Source organism: Amblyomma mixtum, chromosome 9 (assembly GCF_055824585.1).
Source record: "Amblyomma mixtum isolate Tamu chromosome 9, ASM5582458v1, whole genome shotgun sequence".
Classification (NCBI taxonomy): Eukaryota; Metazoa; Arthropoda; class Arachnida; order Ixodida; family Ixodidae; genus Amblyomma; species Amblyomma mixtum.
The window spans coordinates 113515698-113533490 of record NC_143020.1 but is presented as its reverse complement, the minus strand read 5'-3'; the positions used below and the strand labels follow the sequence as shown (position 1 = coordinate 113533490).

General features: G+C 44.2%; 1 protein-coding gene across 1 annotated transcript in view; it reads left to right on the top strand.

The window, feature by feature from the left end:
- Pld (Phospholipase D) overlaps window positions 1-13892 on the top strand; it is a 108275-nt gene extending 94383 nt beyond the window's left edge. The window contains exons 19-26 of the mRNA XM_089561477.1: window positions 718-836; window positions 1391-1513; window positions 3310-3420; window positions 3975-4066; window positions 4277-4443; window positions 5773-5840; window positions 6216-6563; window positions 7627-13892. Coding sequence (XP_089417603.1) covers window positions 718-836; window positions 1391-1513; window positions 3310-3420; window positions 3975-4066; window positions 4277-4443; window positions 5773-5840; window positions 6216-6563; window positions 7627-7851 — 1253 coding nt within the window. The 3' untranslated portion in view covers window positions 7852-13892. The remainder of the gene's footprint in view (window positions 1-717; window positions 837-1390; window positions 1514-3309; window positions 3421-3974; window positions 4067-4276; window positions 4444-5772; window positions 5841-6215; window positions 6564-7626) is intronic.
- The last annotated feature ends 3901 nt before the right edge of the window (window positions 13893-17793 follow it).

The following is a 17793-nucleotide window of genomic DNA, read 5'->3' as shown; positions in this document are numbered from 1 at the left end:
TTGGGACATTAAACCCCATAAACCAAACCTCCCTTTCCAAGCCAGCGGAGACCACTGGGTACTGTTGCTATCGGGAATAGTAGGAACGTTGCAGTCAGTTTCGCTTGATACGCTCTAGCTACCGGTCTTCTGCTGTATATATCCCTCCCAGAATAAAAAAGTCCCTCTCACAGCGATTGGGGGCTGTCTGTTTATGTAAGAGTTTAGTTTATGGGGGTTTAATGTCCCAGAGTGACTCGGGCAATGAGAGACGCCGTAGTGGAGGGCTCCGGAAACTTCGACCACCTGGGGTTCTTTAACGTGCACTGACATCGCACAGTACACAGGCCTCTAGAATTTCGCCTCCATTGAAATTTGACTGCCGCAGCCGGGATCGAAACCGCGTCTTTCGGGTCAGCAGCCGAGTGCCATAACCACTGAACCACAGCAGCGGCCCCTTTATGTAAGAGGGCGAAGTGTGTCCTAGATGAAATGTCCCTTGTTGTCCTGCTGTGCATGCAGTAATGCCATTCACATGGGAGTTACACATCAGGGGCATGTAGGTGCCCCTGTAGATTTGCCTCTATGTATATGACATCTAGGTTAAGGGGAAAGGGGGTGGAGAAAACGAATTCTAGGAATTTTTTTTTTCATTTTTATACAGCATGTTATGGACAACGTTCTTGTAAAGCGGCAGTAGATAAGCATTATGTATTTTGCCTGTTCATCAACGCTCAGACATCGTGAACCGCAACGTGACTCCGAGGATGCCGTGGCACGACATCGGAGCGGCTGTCAGTGGCGCCGCCGCACGGGACATCGCGCGTCACTTCGTGCAGCGTTGGAACTTCACCAAGGTACGTGCGCACCTTGCGCGCCCTTTGTATTCAACACCTGCTGTGCAGCGGACTCACTAAGGACTTATTGAAACAAAGCACTCTCCGCATGTTCAAGAACCAGCGGATTTCAAGTGTGGCAGTCAAGTACGCTGCCTCAACACAAAGTCAGATGGTTTTATCTCTTATTTTGTGTGCACTCCTTAAAACCAGGGCGCCCTCGCTTTATTTAATGTGCACTTTACAAAAAACAGGCTCCTCCTGGGGAGAGGAGGAACCTGTTGAGAGCGAGACCGACATGCATGCCAATAGGCAGATGTTGAGTTGATTGATCTTTCACAGAAAACAGGCTCCTCCTGGGAAGAGGTGGAACATGTTAAAAGCGAGACCGGCATGTATATCAATAGGCAGGTGTTGCGTTTATCGCTCTCCCATTGATTCCCTCACCCAGCGTGAGGGTATATTGTATTACCATGCGATCGAAGGACGCCAGTGTTTCCCTGGACCGCGGCACAGTGGTTCAATATCTTTTGGTTTGTCCAGTGTACATTTACTCTTACTCTTTCCCCCCGCAGTTTGAGAAGGCCAAGCAGCATGAGAACTACCCGTGGCTGCTGCCAAAGTCCTACCAGGACGTCGAGCTGGAGGCGACTTTGCCGGAGTGTGCCGTGGGCGTACTCTACACCGCAGATTGTCAGGTGTGTTCTTGCAGCAAGGTGCCATGCGCTGTGATTCAAACCTCGACAAGCTGCCATAGCCGAGTGGAATGTCCTTCCTGACAGTGTTGTGAATGAAGTTAATTCCCTAAAATTTAAACAGATGTTAATTGATTTATTCCCCAAATGATTCCTGTTGAAGGCCGTTTTTCTTTTTCTTTTCTTTTTTTTCTTTCTTTTTCTTGTGTTTACCTACTTACTCGCTTGTTTTTCTTTTGAAGTGTTCACAGCTATATCTACATGTGTCTAAGTTTATGTTCCAACTTTGTTCTTTGTTCTTTGTGACTTGATTACTGTTCGACCCCCCCCCCCCCTTATGTAACGCCCCCTGGGGCCCTTAAGGGTAAATAAATGATGATGATGAATGAAGTGTTAGACGACGGTCGTATCTTATAGTTTCATACACAGGGTGGTTGATCAAGTGCAGAATAATGCTGTGCCTGGTCGTTTGGTGTAGTGATGGCATGGCACCTTCAGCATTACCGCAGCTTTAGACAACAAGCCAGTCATTCTCAGCAGCCCAAGACGTCTCTGCCTTTTGCCGCCATCTGATATTATACAGTGGGGTGTATGATACTATAGACACCTTACTGTCGGTGGCACGTACAGTCTTTGTCAAAAGTAACCAGGCTGCACGGTTTGCTTCTAGCTTGTACAGTGGAGCCACTACAGCTTCCCTGAAGCTGAAATGGTCGTTAATGGTAAGGACTGGGGGTCTTCTTACCTTCCAACAATTTTTTATGCTTAGGAAAGTCACAAGGGCTCCACTGTACGAGCTAGAATCAAACCATGCAGCCTGGTTACATTTGACAAAGATGGTACATTTGGATCATGTCTTTGGCACTCGCTTGAAATCTCAGCTGGAGGAACTGCTTTATCCTTGCGCTCAGCGCTTTCGTTCACTATCTCATACCAGTTGAGAAGCTTCTACAACAGCAAAATACGGTAGAGTCATTCACGGAAATTTAATATTACTCAAGCTGTTTGTTTTTCCTACCATGGCATGTCATCATATTCAACGTTGCGCTGGAGACCAGCCATGCTCTTTGTAGATGGAGGTTAAAAGCCCTGCGTTCACAGTTGGCTACCAATTTGTACGTACCTTTGTTTCCACAAAGTACTGATCAGTAGAAGCGAAGAGGTTCGTGCTTGCAGATGCCCGGCGCGAACCAATGGACAGCGCTTTCTCCCTTCTCCAATTGCACCGTCCCCTCACTACACTTCTTCCATTTCCCTCTCCTTTTCTGACTCCTCTGCAGACGCCCTACGCCATGATCTTGGGAGCTGAGGCATTTAACAGCTATCGCTGCAAAATAAAATCTTTCAGCGGTTTTCTATATCTGAGTTGAAATGTAATTCCTGTTCATACTGAAAGGAGGTGCTGTAATCCAAAAATATTGCGTCTGCATTTTGAAGTCTTAAAATTTCTGTCTTAGATAAAACACCCATCCTCCTGCTCATTATGTCTTTTCGGAGTTTGAAATTTATTTGCGTGCTTTTTTAATACAGGAGGTGATCTCAAAGTCGCATTGTGTTAAGTGTGTGCTGTACAGGGCGTCAACAATTATTTAGGCGACAACTTGGTTTGCAATTCATGTGCAACTCGTGATGGCCCGTGAAGATGTATTAGGGTTTGACTTTAGACTATAGTACAAATCAGTTATTTGTTGTTATTTGTTTCTGATTCGTCAGCTGTTTTGCTGACAAACATGCAGATCGACTTCGGAAAAGTAGTGTCTCCACATTCTGTCCGGTACTGCATACTTGTTTCCCTGCAGATATTGCGCAGTGCGAGCAACTGGTCTACGGGTATCAAGGCAATCGAGTCATCCATCCACTCGGCCTACATCGACAACATCGTCAACGCCAAGCACTACATATACATCGAGGTCAGTTGACCACCAGTTAAAGCAGCAGTGGCTCACATCCCATCTGTTTAAGTGAAGCCCGGCAGTAATTTTTAGGAATAGGCATTTTCTACATATAAAGTGACAGAATGAAGGCGGATGTCAGAAAACAGGTGAATCATGTTCACTGATGAGCTGACTAACTGAATTATAATAGTTAACTATTTTATTTGGGTTCGTGGTATTAGGTAGAAATTGGTGGCTAGCCATTTGTAGTAGGGATATCAGTTTTTAGAGTTACTAAAACTCAGTTCTACTTCCCGCTCTGGCTCAGCGAATTCTGCTTTTTCCGGGTCATCAAACCAAAACCGTCTGCGGCCGTAGTAACTTGGCGGTGCCTATACCACGTTATTTTTTGTGCCTGATCCGGGCTTCCACATTTCACCGCTTACATTGAGTTCTTAGTGGACCTCACAAGAATAAAATGGTAGAAATGATTAATTCCTGATGTATCTTCCTCCTGGCATTTACGTAAAATTGTCAACATTATTCTGGCATTTGCACTGACGGTGTGGCTTGTTGTTATGTGTTTCCAGAACCAGTTTTTCATCACACTGGAGCAAGGAAACGGAACGGTCGAGAATCAGATTGGCGAGGCACTCTTTCAGAGAATCCTCAAGGCACACAGGTTTGACAAGATTTTTTACATTGGTTGATTCCGATACTGTCACTCCACGAAAAATATGTCTGACATGAGTGTGCTGTGCTTGAAGCAGTCCTTATAAATGTCAGTTTATTTTAAGAAGTCTTATTAATTATGAAATGACAGATTAGAAGTAGAAGAAGTAGCGTTGGGGGAGGCTTTGATGTGGATGCCTTTCCTTCCGCCCGACAACAGGAACAAGCAGAACTTCCGGGTGTACGTGGTGATGCCCCTGCTGCCAGCCTTCGAAGGTGAGGTGGGCACGGACACAGGCACGGCCATCCAAGCCATCACCCACTGGAACTATGCTTCCATGTGCCGTGGGAACTCTTCGATCATAGAACGCCTCAGAGCTGCTGACGGTGAGCTTGCTGCCTTGCTCAGCCTATAGCGTAAACTCCCCTCTTGGACCGGTGGCTTTTGGCATTAAGCGATGTTCCCGTGGGTGACGTATTTTCTCCCCAAGTGAGGGAGAAAGCGCGTTTATGTGGCAGAAACACCACGCCTTCAAGATGCGATCTTGTGACAAAGGCTTCGGCGGCACAGAGGGAAGCGTTTGTTCAGCCTGCACAAACTCCCCCCCCCCAACCCCACTATTCTTTGCAGAGGGGGGTTTGTGGCATTTCTTGATGTTTTTTTTTCCTGCATGTCTGACAAGCTCACAGCCCATGCTCCACGGAATGCCCAAAGCGGCATCCCATGTTTTAACCAGGGGTTAGTATGGTAACAGTGGTTGTATGTCGGCTACTGGCCACCTATGTGAATGAGGCACTGGAGAGGAAGCTTCATGCACATCCTTCCAACACATCCCTCCCTATACGGGCCCCCCTGCACGTTATGCACAATCCTCCCCAATGAGCTTGCCATTGTGAATGGTGCTTTAAGGCTGTATCACATGATGTGATTGTAGCGCAGCGCCATTTTTTACATTTTGCAACAGAACGCCACGTCGGTGTCATCACGAACCCTTTGCGACGCACTTCCAATGAGTTAGTCGCACTGTCGCACCATCGGCATGATCATTATGAACGGCCCAGCTGTCAACCAGTACAAATCCAAGGGAGGCTAGCTGTTCGTCAAGAATTTTATGCGGTATTAGTATTCAAATTCCCATCATTCTGTACTTCCTACTGATGTCCACAAACACAAGATAATAAAGAAAGAGGGAATATGATTGCCAACATAAATCTGGGAAAAATGCGAAAATCCGTGATTTTTCATGGAAGCATGGGAAATTAGGGAGCTTACTAACAGCTCTGAATAGACGTTTTAAGTGCCAGTTCTAAAAATAAAGGGCAGCACAGTCTTGTCGTTGTTCGCCCACTCATGCATACACACTCCGAAAGGCATACCCAATTTTCCTTCATCTCAATATTTCCTCTAGAGTGGCTTGCAGGACTTGCTCACTGGATGTGTACTGTTTGCATTGAAGCACATTGCTGCATTTTTTCTTTAGCTATATGTCTCACAGTGGCCAGCTGAAGTCAATGCAAGTATCGCAGGAGAAGATGTACATACAGCGCTTCTTCTGTTTTGTGTATCTCGTCCTGCTAGATCGCACTGTGCGCTTAGCTTGGGATGTATAAGACAGTGCCCCGTGACCTGAGGCACTATTGATGTGGTTCCCTCAAAGTTCCATTGCGGAGACATGCTAATTTTCTTTTTTGGCTAAAATTCTTGACTTCTCACAGTTCCGGACCCAACAAAGTACATTGACTTCTTCGGGCTCAGGAAGCACGATGAGCTGCATGGAAAGCTGGTGAGCATGTGCTTTTCACCCCATCCAAGTATTCTAAATGCCACTGCAAGTACAGTTTAACATGTACAGGGGCACTTGGGTAACTCAAGATAGTCTGAAATTTTGCATTCCTTTGAAGAGCTTTTTACTAAAGGCTAGTTACCTTATTTTGTTGTTTACATTTATGCTACCTTTATTCGTGGTAACTGAAAAGCAGAGGGTACCCTAGAGGAGGCTTTTTCCGGACTCTGAGAGTGCTCGGAAAGTGCTGGCGTCACACCGAGAGACAGCGGGTTTTTCGCCAAGAGGGAACTATACTGCTCACGCAGTATAATTTAGTTTCCCAACCCCTTCAAGCATAGTGCCCTGAAAGCCGTTTTTCTTGCACCTTACCAGATCCAGGAACTGGTGTACGTGCACAGCAAGATGATGATTGTGGACGACGAGGTGACCATCATCGGCTCGGCCAACATCAACGACCGCAGCCTCCTGGGCCGGCGGGACAGCGAGCTGGCCATTGTGGTGCACGACACGGACCGCGAGAAGAGCGTCATGGACGGCCGCCTCTACTCAGCGGGCCGCTTCGCCGGTGCACTGCGTCGCACGCTCTTCCGCGAGCATTTGGGCCTCCTCGAGAGCGATGGCAGTGCCAGCGGCATAGACATAAGAGACCCCGTCGCCGCGTCCTTCTACGACGGCGTCTGGCGAACCATGGCGCGTCGAAACGCGCAGATCTTCGAAAAGGTGAGCCGGTCTTCAGCAGCCAGTGAGCAGCGGCTCTCGTTCTGTTGTACGTGTTTGTAAGCTCAATTCCGGGTCATTAATCGATAGCTTGCAGTGGCATTAACTCTGAGAAATGGTGAATGTGCATGAGCGAGTGAAAGATCAGAGCAAAAACTCATGGGTCAGGTCTGTTGCTGTGTGTGTGGACCGCACACAGCGTTGTAGGAAAGCTGTGAGTCCCAGTACCGAATCATTGTTTATTCTTTGTTCTCCAGCTCTTCAGCTGCTTCTCCTGAACCGTTTTCCTCTCTTTTCCCTCTGCTGTGCCTTCTCTCTCATGGCATGGAGGACAGAAAAGAGATTTGTTAGTTGGCATGATGGTTGTGTTGGTCTGTATTTTGCATTCAGTATCAGTGTTCCTTGTCTAACATGAATCAGCTAGCTCGGAAATGATTAGTGCTTATTCATAAGTGGATGTCATAAGTGGACCGTCATGTCTAGCTCCTTGCTAGTCCAGCTTGTGTGTTTTCTGGGACCATGTGTCCGGTTTAAGGCAAGTAGGGCTCGTACAAAGTATTTTTTCAGTTTGCCTAGAGATTGCAGCTTGTATACCAATTGTCAATTTTGATACCATTTCCGAAAAAAAAAAATGTATCTGCTAGGGAGTTAAGTAATTGCATTCATGATGATCATCGCCCCGCCGCGGTGGCTCAGTGGTTACGGCGCTCGGCTGCTGACCCGAAAGACGCGGGTTCGATCCCGGCCGCGGCGGCTGAATTTCGATGAAGGCGAAATTCTAGAGGCCTGTGTGCTGTGCGATGTCAGTGCACGTTAAATAACCCCAGGTGGTCGAAATTTCCGGAGCCCTTCACTACGGCGTCTCTCATAGCCTCAGTCGCTTTGGGACGTTAAACCCCATAAAACCAAACCAATCATGATGATCATTATTATTTGTCTTTGTAATGTTGACAAAAACCTGTACTTCACAAAAGGCTACAGATGCCACAATTCTCAAGGAGTCAGATCCGGTTCTAAACTACTCAGCTACGTGCCAAAGCCCACGCTTACCTCTTTCTAAATGCAGGTGTTTCGCTGCATCCCTTCAGACAGCGTGCGCACTTTCGCGGGTTTACGCGAGTTCACCGCCGTCCCCGGCCTTGCCGAGACCGATCCCGAACAGGCCCGTGCTGAATTGCGGGAAGTCAGAGGTCACCTGGTTGACATGCCCATGGACTTTCTCGCTGAGGAGACCCTGACGCCAGCACCAGGCACCAAAGAGGCACTCATGCCTGTTGCTCTGTGGACCTGAATGCGACGATTGTTGGTCCTGGGCGCACGACTTATAGACATCAAAACATTTAATCTTTTGTCTTCCGAGTGCATAGTGCAGGTGAAAATCTTTCCCAGCCTAACTGGTTTATGGAACAATTCCCAGCTGGTTCCAGTTGGAACCAAGTGGAACCTAGATGGTTCCAACTGGAACCCACTGGAACCCACTGGAAATTGTTCCATAGACCAGTTGGGCTGGAAAAGATTTTCAGAAGATTGCAGCCATTGATGAATACCTAATAGTTTTGTGTTGCAGTGTTTGCTGGCAGCTTACTGTGAGGGTGCCAGCCCGGTGCGCAAATATTTTTGTCAGGTTTCAGGAGAGTTTTGTATGTCAATTTTTACGACGACTGCAAATAAGTGAACTTTGAAACACAAGGTCACATATATCTGTTCATAAAATACTTGGTTTGCTGCACAGACGGGGCCATCTGCATATATAGCAAAGCTACGATTGCAGCCTGTGTGGAAAGTTTGGCTGAGCTCATGCCAGACCTCCAATTACTGATGCCAGAAAAAAAGTGAAGGGGGGGGGGACACCAAGTAGTGTCAACACAAAAGCATATTGCCAGGTCATTTGGTATGACAGAATCAAAGTCCAAATTTTTATACAGTCCTCTTTACAGGTTCTCTGCTCTCTATGTACCTATTAGCAACGAAAGTTTGCTCAATCTTCGAATTGCTTCTGTACGGGATTGGGAAAACCTTCAAGAGCAGGTCACGAAAGGAATCTTTTGATGAGCATCGATCTATGCATATTGTTATTACCTCATTAAGGCTTAGCGAAAGAGGATGAACAGTCACAGCGAAACATTTATTGTTTATCATTTTCATCCGACATGCTTGTGTGGCTTTGACTCCTTTGAGTTTCTTGTCGTGCGTATTGCTTAAAACTCTCCTGTCTTTCTGGAAGCCTGTAATTGTGCTCTCTGTGACCGAGTGCAGCACAAAAATGTGGAAATGCTTTTCATCATTGTAGGCAAGCATATATGTGCATGTTTCTGGGCAGTAACGTATGATGTGAGAAAAAGATGAAAGCTGATATTTAGACATTTTTCAGCCCATTTCTGACCACTACTTTATAGAACATGCTCTTTATGTTTAAATTGTATAAAACAGCAGTCCAGGTTGATGCCATGAGTTTTGCTACAGTATTCAAGTGGTATACAATTGTCAGTAAAACCATGAGCAATTTTAACCTCGCTTCATTTCTTTTTTTTTCTTTCACAGCAATTTTTACCTGATACATTTGTCACTAGATGCCTTGACTGCATCTTGCTTCATTGGCTGGGAGAATTGCTGCAAATCTGTTCCATTTACTCTGCCAATTTCTAATGGCCTCGATTGCACAGTCAGAGGCTACACTTATTAAGATGGTAGATGGAAAAGCAAACTATAAGTTTGTTGATCTATGGTGTGGTACGATCTTTCTGGTAATGAGAGGCCTATAGTTAACAATTATGGCTTGGCGTTGGCAAGAAATACGTATATTATAGATGTGGCTGGCTGTGGAATATACTTTTCCTTGCTAGGGTTAAGCAGAATGATATAAAAAGTTACGTCCAACTTTGTCGGGTATTGTGACCAACTGGACAGCGTCACTTGCTGATAGCATGCTGTCTGCAGATGTGTCCTCAGCAGTATGACCTAGTATGTGAATTGTTTATTTAGATAACTGCTATTAAGCAAAGTAAAAATTCTACATCATAGCCTCAACTATGGGCCAGAAACGTGAAGGCTAACAAAGGGTTCAGCTTAATTTAAGGACAACGCAGCGAGCTATGGAAAGAAAAATGATAGGCCTAACGTTAAGAGATCGGAAGCGGGCTGAGTGGATGAGGGAATTAACGCGGGTAAATGACATCTTAGTTGAAATCAAGAGGAAGAAGTGGGCTTGGGCAGGGCATGTAATGCGAAGGCAAGATAACCGCTGATCCTTAAGGGTAACGGAGTGGATTCCAAGAGAAGGCAAGCGTAGCAGTGGGCGGCAGAAAGTTAGGTGGGCGGATGAGATTAAGAAGTTTGCGGGGATACAGTGGCCGCAACTGGCGAAGGACAGGGTTAATAGGAGAGACATGGGAGAGGCCTTTGCCCTGCAGTGGGCGTAGTCAGGCTGATGATGATGATGATGTGAACATTATAAGGTTTGGGCTGTCAAAATAAGTGGCATAGTTTTATGCCACTGGTATTAGTCATCCTGGTAAGGTTAATAAGTGTCTCAGTGGTTTGATACGTCTTGGGCACCACAGTGAATAAGCAGCCTGTCATTCGTAGTGCCATGTATACTGAAGGCAGAAATATTTCATCTTTCATGCTTAAGAGAGAACCCAAAAGAGAGCTGTCGTAGGAAATGTGGCAATGTAAACAAAAGCTAAGGTCACATGAGATGATGTAATATGGCTAGATGTCCTGGCTCTTACCAACAATGTTCATGTCAGCGGCTTGCAAGAGACAAAAATTTGACATTTGAATGGAGTTGTTCAGAACTGTCCTCTAACATAACTGAATGGGGACATTAGGAGCGATATACTTTGCCACAGAGGTGTGCTTCCTGTTTCGAGATTAATTGTCTAAGGAGCTGAAACCTTTGCAGTGGAAGATTCCTTGATTCTTCATTTACTGCTACTACTTATAATCCAGCGTCAAGTTAGTGAGGTCGAAGACAGCTTAACAACTCCTGAAACAAGGGGCTAAAGAACTTCTTCGCTAGTGATGATGCTAATAGCTATTGAAACCCCGTGAAGTAACAGCTATGGCTGCAGGATCTTATTTTCATCTTTCTGGATACTTCAGAAGCTACCCAAAATGGAAGTTCTTATGATCTCTACTAAAGGTAACATTTTGGAGGCACAGTAGGGCTGTGCCATTTCAAAATGCAGTGTGTTAACCTTTTAATCTGTTCTTTCACCACTTATCTCTTTCTTGCACCAAATTCTGTTTTCGAGCAAAAATTCTGCAAAAGAAAGACAGGTTTTTTTAATCTCACTTCTGAGATCTTCAGGGATGTACACTGTTGGATGTATGTGAGATTTTCTGTGTTTTTCCTTCTCATTTCGAACTGTTCTTTTACTTGTTGTTGTCGTCTTGGCTGGGCAAGCCGCCATTGGTATAGCTCTTTGTAATCAGCAGTGGCACCACGATAACAAAGAGTTTGCACTGCAATGTTAAGCATTAAATGCAACGTATGACGCCTATTGTAAAACTACCTACCCAGCAATGCAACATTCACACAGCAGCAAGCAGCGTGATGAAAAAAATCAATGACGTGAGGTAGCTGTGCATGCTTTGTTTTTATGTAGATGCTGACTTAACCATTGTACTTGTTCTTCCTCAAACGTTCCTTGTTGTGTGTTTTCTAAGGTTCGGCATGCAGGCGTGGTGTTCACTGCACTTGTTTTATGTATTTCAGCATGACCGCTATGTTCTCCATTAGTCCTCTGTTGGCATCAACACCATTTTTGTCATTTTCCCAGCTGAAAATTTTTATTGCACCTGTTGACTCACCATCTAAGATTACTGCATCTTGACTAAACAGCGAAAAGCACAGTCATGGTAAGAAGTTTATGTGCAGAACCATCAGTTTCTTCACCTTTCCACATCTGCTAACTTTCCCCATTGTCGTTTTTTTTTTTTAGGAATTTTGGAGTGAGTGGTCGTCGCATTTTTCAAGGCAATAACTCGCAGCTTCATTGCCGCATTATCGCGGTGAGGTTGTCTAGCTGAGAAGTCTGGCTAATGGCATGAATACTGTGGAAATTATGGTTTTTGTTTCAACAGCGGCAGTGTTTAGGCTAGTTGGTTAACGATGTTTAAATCGTGAAAGCTTTCAAAAAGACAAGGACACAGAAATAGTCTGACACAATGCGCCTTCTTCCAACTGATTACATTTCATGCGAGAAGCAAAAACTTATATTCTTGGCTTTTCACCTGCGCATGCTTACAAGGCTTCAACCACAGAATGATGAACGAATTCTTATCGAATAGCCCTGGAGTCCAATCAAAGATAAGACATCTCTTTATCCGACAGCACAATTGAAGGAGCACTTATGCAATCATCCCCAGCTCGCGTTATTTCCAAACCTTCAACAATTTCTCGGGCGATTTTGTATTTGCTCTTAAAAAAAGCTTAAAAAGAACTTCACATTTGTGAAAAACAGGACGGCAACCACTCTTTTTTTAGACCTTGAGACAATGAATACTCATGTGCCCCCTTATCTGTTGTTCGCATTGAAGTCATGTTCACCTAACCTTTCGTTAAAACATCTTACTGCCTGACCTAAATAATATTTACCACATGTTTAAGGTTCTTGATAGACAACTCCTGTGCATCTTACAAATTGCTTTTAGTGCCTGATTGTTCAACTGGCCTTCCTCGTATTTTCTGAAATGCTGCATCTATATAGCGCACTCAGCTTATTCGAGGTGGGAAACAAAACGTTTAACTTTCACCCTACTGCCAGTTTTTCTCAGATTGTGCGAAAGCCTGCTTGTAAGGTATAACTGCAACTTTTCTTTTGTCTTTTCGGGCTCTTGCCGAAACTTGACTTCCCTTCCTTTCTTTTTAACCAGTTCTTCGGCTACTAAAACCAGCATGTGCAGTGGATAACCTGCGTCCTGCAACCTTTTTGGCTGAAAAGACAGGCTTTCTTCAGTTGCATGTGGGCATGACTTTTTTACAGCGTTGCAGAACCCTAAGCTATGTTTCGTTTGATTAGCTTAGAATGCACAGAACTGAGAGGTAAAGGCATTTTTCCATCCCTGGGTTGATAGATCCAGTACTTGTGGTCTTCTAAGAACCTCATCAAGAAAGCATTTGCTGCTGTTCTGAGGAAGCTCATGCATGATGACAAGTGGTGATAAGCTGTGTGAAAACTTATTTAAAACGCTTTTCACAGCTTCATCAAGGGTGATGGATGTGGCGTAAAAAGATTAAAAAATCGTCAACAAAATGAAAGACCTTTAAAACACCCAAATCTTCAAGGCAGGCCGCCGCAGTGGATCAGGGGTTATGGCGTTTGGCTGATGACCCGAAAGGCGCGGGTTCGATTCCGGCCGCGGTGGTCGAATTTCTTTGGAGGTGAAATTCTAGAGGCCCGTGTACTGTGCGATGTCAGTGCACGTTAAAGAACCCCAGGTGGTGGAAATTTCCGGAGCCCTTCACTATACGGCGTCCCTCATATCCTGAGTTGCTTTGGGACGTTAAACCCCATAAAACCATCTTCAAGGCAGGCAGAAAGCATCGTGCTATGTTCAGTTAAAAAGCGATCACCTAAAACTGGAGCATTGATGGACTGTATATACATACTTCTTGTTTTTGTAAAAACTGGTCGTTGCCCCAACTAAGAAATGGGGAATTAACTAGATACTTAAAATGGGACCAGCGTTCTCAATTTAAGTGCAAATCACCCGAGAAATTGTTGAAGCTTTGGAAATAACGCAAGCTGGAGAGGATTGCGTGAGTGCTCCTTCAATTCTGCTGTTGGATAAAGACGTGTTTTATCTTTGATTGGACTCTGGGGCTATCCAATAAGAATTCGCCATTCATCGCTCTGTGGTTGAAGCCTTGTAAGCATGCCCAGGTGAAAAGCCAAGAGTATAAATTTTCGCTTCTCGCATGAAATAAAATCAGTTGGAAGTAAGCACACTCTGCGTGTCTGTCTATATGTCTTTTCTTTTTTAGTTCTTTCACAATCTAAACATGGTTTTCATTTGCCATGTGTTGCACAATGCTTTCTATGCAATTTTTTGCATTTGCCTTTATTCGCCAATTCATTGCACAACAGACAATGTATGTTGTACTACATTGTGGCGAACAATTTTGGGTAAATCGATTTCAATAATCTCAGGTTGATGAACGCTCGTTTATGACTGTATATTTATACCTTGGCATCCTTTATTTAGTTATGACTGACTTGTTGCATTTTGCAGACTTCTTTATTATTAGGAGGGTTAAATCACAAGCCTGTAGTGGCTTGTAGCATGTATACGTACAATTAAAGAATAGTGGCTACTTTGCTGTCACTGATGGCCATCTTTATTATAGCTAGTACGTCTTCTCTAATAGATTCCACTTTTGCTAAAAGTGAATAACGTTTGTGATGATAAGTCTTTTGAAAGATATTATAGGGCTAGCTGAGACTGCATAGCTTTGCATGGCACAGCTGCTGTTTGCTAGTCGATGAGATACGCTATCTTCAAGTGAATTTTTTGTGACACTAAAGTGCTTTCACTGTATGCAGGAAATGCTTTGCAAAGTGGGCCTGTAGCATGCAGATGATTTTCTGATGAATATATGAATGGTTACAGTGGACTGTGCTCTTAACTCTGCTCCTTCATGAAGAATGCCATTTTTCGCAAGTGCCTGAGTCAAATATTTGTTGTAGATGATTGTTGAGGTGTTTTGACTCTACAGTTATTTTTTTTCCGTTGCTACTCAAGCATTGCAGAACTGGCTTGGGTCAGTGGATAAAATCTTGGTTTGAAGACTTCAGCTTGCAAGATCACTGATGCTCGAAAGTTATAAATGTTGCATTTTTCTCAATGAAGAATATCACTGCACACAATATGTGTTTGAATTTGTTAAACTGACTTTTTAGGGCTCATACGTGTCAGTACCTTTCAGTGACTTAGGTTTTTCAAGAAAAGTGTCTGTCAACCATGAATTTTTGCACAACGTAAAACAATGCACACAGAGCAAGAAAAATTAAACGGTCTTTTTAGTCTGAAGAGAACAAAGTTAGGCACTTGGTCTTAAAGAAAAGTACATAGTGTGATTATTCAATTTTTGTCCGACTTGGATCCAGGTTATTTGTCAGTGAACGCTGCACCATGCAAGCATATGACTGCATCAGGAGAAATTAAATTCAGGCTCCAAAATTCAGTTGTCTTTTCCTGCACAGCAGCTTCAAGGGACTGCTGAAGTTTATCAACACATGTTTGTTTCTCATTGTATACACATTATATTTGCTTTTTTTAGTGAGTGTTATGTTACTGACAATAGTGTTAACTAGCCGCAGCGGTGGCTCAGTGGCTATGGTGCTCGGCTGCTGACCCAAAAGACGCGGGTTCGATCCCGGCCGCGGCGGCTAGAATTTCTTTGGAGGAGAAATTCTAGAGGTCCGTGTACTGTGCGATGTCAGTGCACGTTAAAGAACCCCAGGTGGTCGAAATTTCCGGAGCCCTCCACTACGCCGCCGCGGTGGCTCAGCGGTTATGGTGCTCGGCTGCTGACCCGAAAGACGCGGGTTCGATCCCGGCCGCGGCGGCTAGAATTTCTTTGGAGGAGAAATTCTAGAGGCCCGTGTACTGTGCGATGTCAGTGCACGTTAAAGAACCCCAGGTGGACGAAATTTCCGGAGCCCTCCACTACGGCGTCTCTCATAGCCTTAGTCGCTTTGGGACGTTAAACCCCACAAAACCACAAAACCAAATAGTGTTAACTAAGAATTATTTGTATTTGCTCTCTTGAAATGAAAAAATAATCAGCACTGTCATAATGGGCTAACTTTTTTCGCATGCCACGCCATACCACAAATGACTGGCATATTTTTTTTGCACCACAAAACTTTTACAGCATGAGTGGCACAATATTGTTCAAACTTTACTCCGTTGTATGCTGTCAGAACGTGTGCCTGGAAGTTTTAGCTGAATATCAACGTAGTTCGGGGGATACAGTGCATTGTATTGTATTATGTGACAGACCGGAATGTTTACCTCAAGCTTATTGAAAAAAGATGGTGCCAGATTTGTTTCCTGATGATCATGTCCTGAAAGCTTTACTGTTTTACCGGTGGCAGTTAGTCTACCTGGCTCATTATTGCTGTACAGTAGACACTGAAACTGCGTGCTGTGTTCCTGAAGAACAAGGGCGTGTGTTGTACTCTGTCACCTTAAATACCTGTAGCGTTTTAGGCGGCAGCTACATACTACTGCATATGCCTTCTAAAAGGACTTTGATGTACGGATGCAATGCATGTCAGTGCTCCGGAATACTGTGTGACAACCACAATTTGACTTGGTTAGTTCCTCAGAAGATATCCTCACCACTGCATTGTATTCGGCATGCAGAGCAGAGAATCTATCCTGTTCGGAAATATCCGTGGCACTTAATAGTGTGCGTTTTTAAAACTGAATGGCATTGCGTATTTTGTTTCATTTTTTTCCATAAAATGATGTCTTGTGTTCACATTTGCATGAATTCATGAATCTCTCACACGAAGGAAAGTTTGCTGTTATGGAGAGATGACACTAATTGTTTTTCTTCCGTAGTCATGTTCATCATGTCCTTATATAGAGCTGAGAGCCTTTATGACTTCCTCAGATGTTGACTTAAAAGGGTCCATTTTCATGGTTACCATCTCGGTTTGTTGCTGTTGTCATTGTTGCTAATGTTGTTCACTCACACAATTTTGAATTTTTCGGCGGTCTGTTGGGTGGATCTTTCTGGCAGCATAGTTTCTCAAAGTGGCCTCGTTTGTATAAGGTAAACATGTCGTTTGTATCGATATTGTGCGTCTTCCTGCATCTGAAAACGTTATTTATGAAGCAACTGTTTATTCTACAAAGTCTCCTTTGTGATCTGTTTTTTCACCGTGTATGTTTTCATATTATGGCATCCGTGTAATAGCCATATCATGACACTGCCCTCTGACCATGTGAATCTTCCTGCTCTTGAGTGCTTTGGTATGTTCGTATGAGTTTTCAGATTGTCACCTCACTCCCTATCTCTACATGCTGGAATAAAAATACAAAAAAGTTGGTGCAGTATGCCATTGATCATCATCATCATCAGCCTGACTACACCCACTGCCGGGCAAAGGCCTCTCCCATGTCTCTCCAATTAACCCTATCCTTTGCCAGCTGCGGCCACTGTATCCCCGCAAACTTCTTAATCTCATCGCCCACCTAACTTTCTGCCGCCCCCTGCTACGCCTCCCTTCTCTTGGAATCCACTCCGTTACCCTTAAGGACCAGCAGTTATCTTGGCTTCGCATTGCATGCCCTGCCCAACCCCATTATTCCACTGATATGGCACCACACCTGTGATGCCTTTTCTGCATTAGCTACAGTTCACTGCTCACAAATCATTACACACCGGGGTGTCGGTGTGACCACCCGTGAAGAATTATTCCATTATCCATGATTACTAAGCATCTTTTAAGGACAGACGGGTGATTTTAAAAATCTGGAGAATTCTGCAATGGTTGCTGTTATTCAGCTGGTTGTTCCCGATACGAGGCCTTGATACTTATATAGAGTTTCAGTGTAATACAATACCAAACACAGTGGGAGGGTGAAAGACAGATTCAGAAAGCCTAAAGAGATATAGGTCATGGTTCAGGCTTTTGCTTTAACAACACTCTTAATAGATTGGACCAGAATCTGTGATTGATAGCAAGTTTTGTTTCATGAAGCAATGAACAGCACACAGTCTTTTCCGAGTATTTTTTTGTTATGCCAGTTGGTGTTCGACACCTAGAAAACATCCATGGTCGAAATGACACAGAAGGCAAAAATTGACAAACACCAAGATTACTTAGGTGAGCACTTTACACTTGTGTCGGTCATTCATCACCTTCTGTGTTTTTGTTTGAACCATGCATATGATTTCTATCTAACGGAGGCTTTTGCTTTTTCAGTTTTGGAGCAAACGGGTTGCCATGTCTTAATGTCTGGAGTGAGGCACTTTCTATGTCTCCTTTGCACCGTTTTCATTAATGCTCATTGAGGTTCCGTGTTGAGCTTCTTATTGGGGTCACTGCTTCTGATACCCAAATCGGAGCTTGATGATGACGTGCCTTCATAGTTTCACCACAGCAAATACAAGTTTTTTTCTGCAACACAAGGCTGTCTTTTTGCCAACAAGTCCATAATTGTAATTTTGGTTTCTAAATTACTTTCATTACGGTAACTTTTGAGTTAT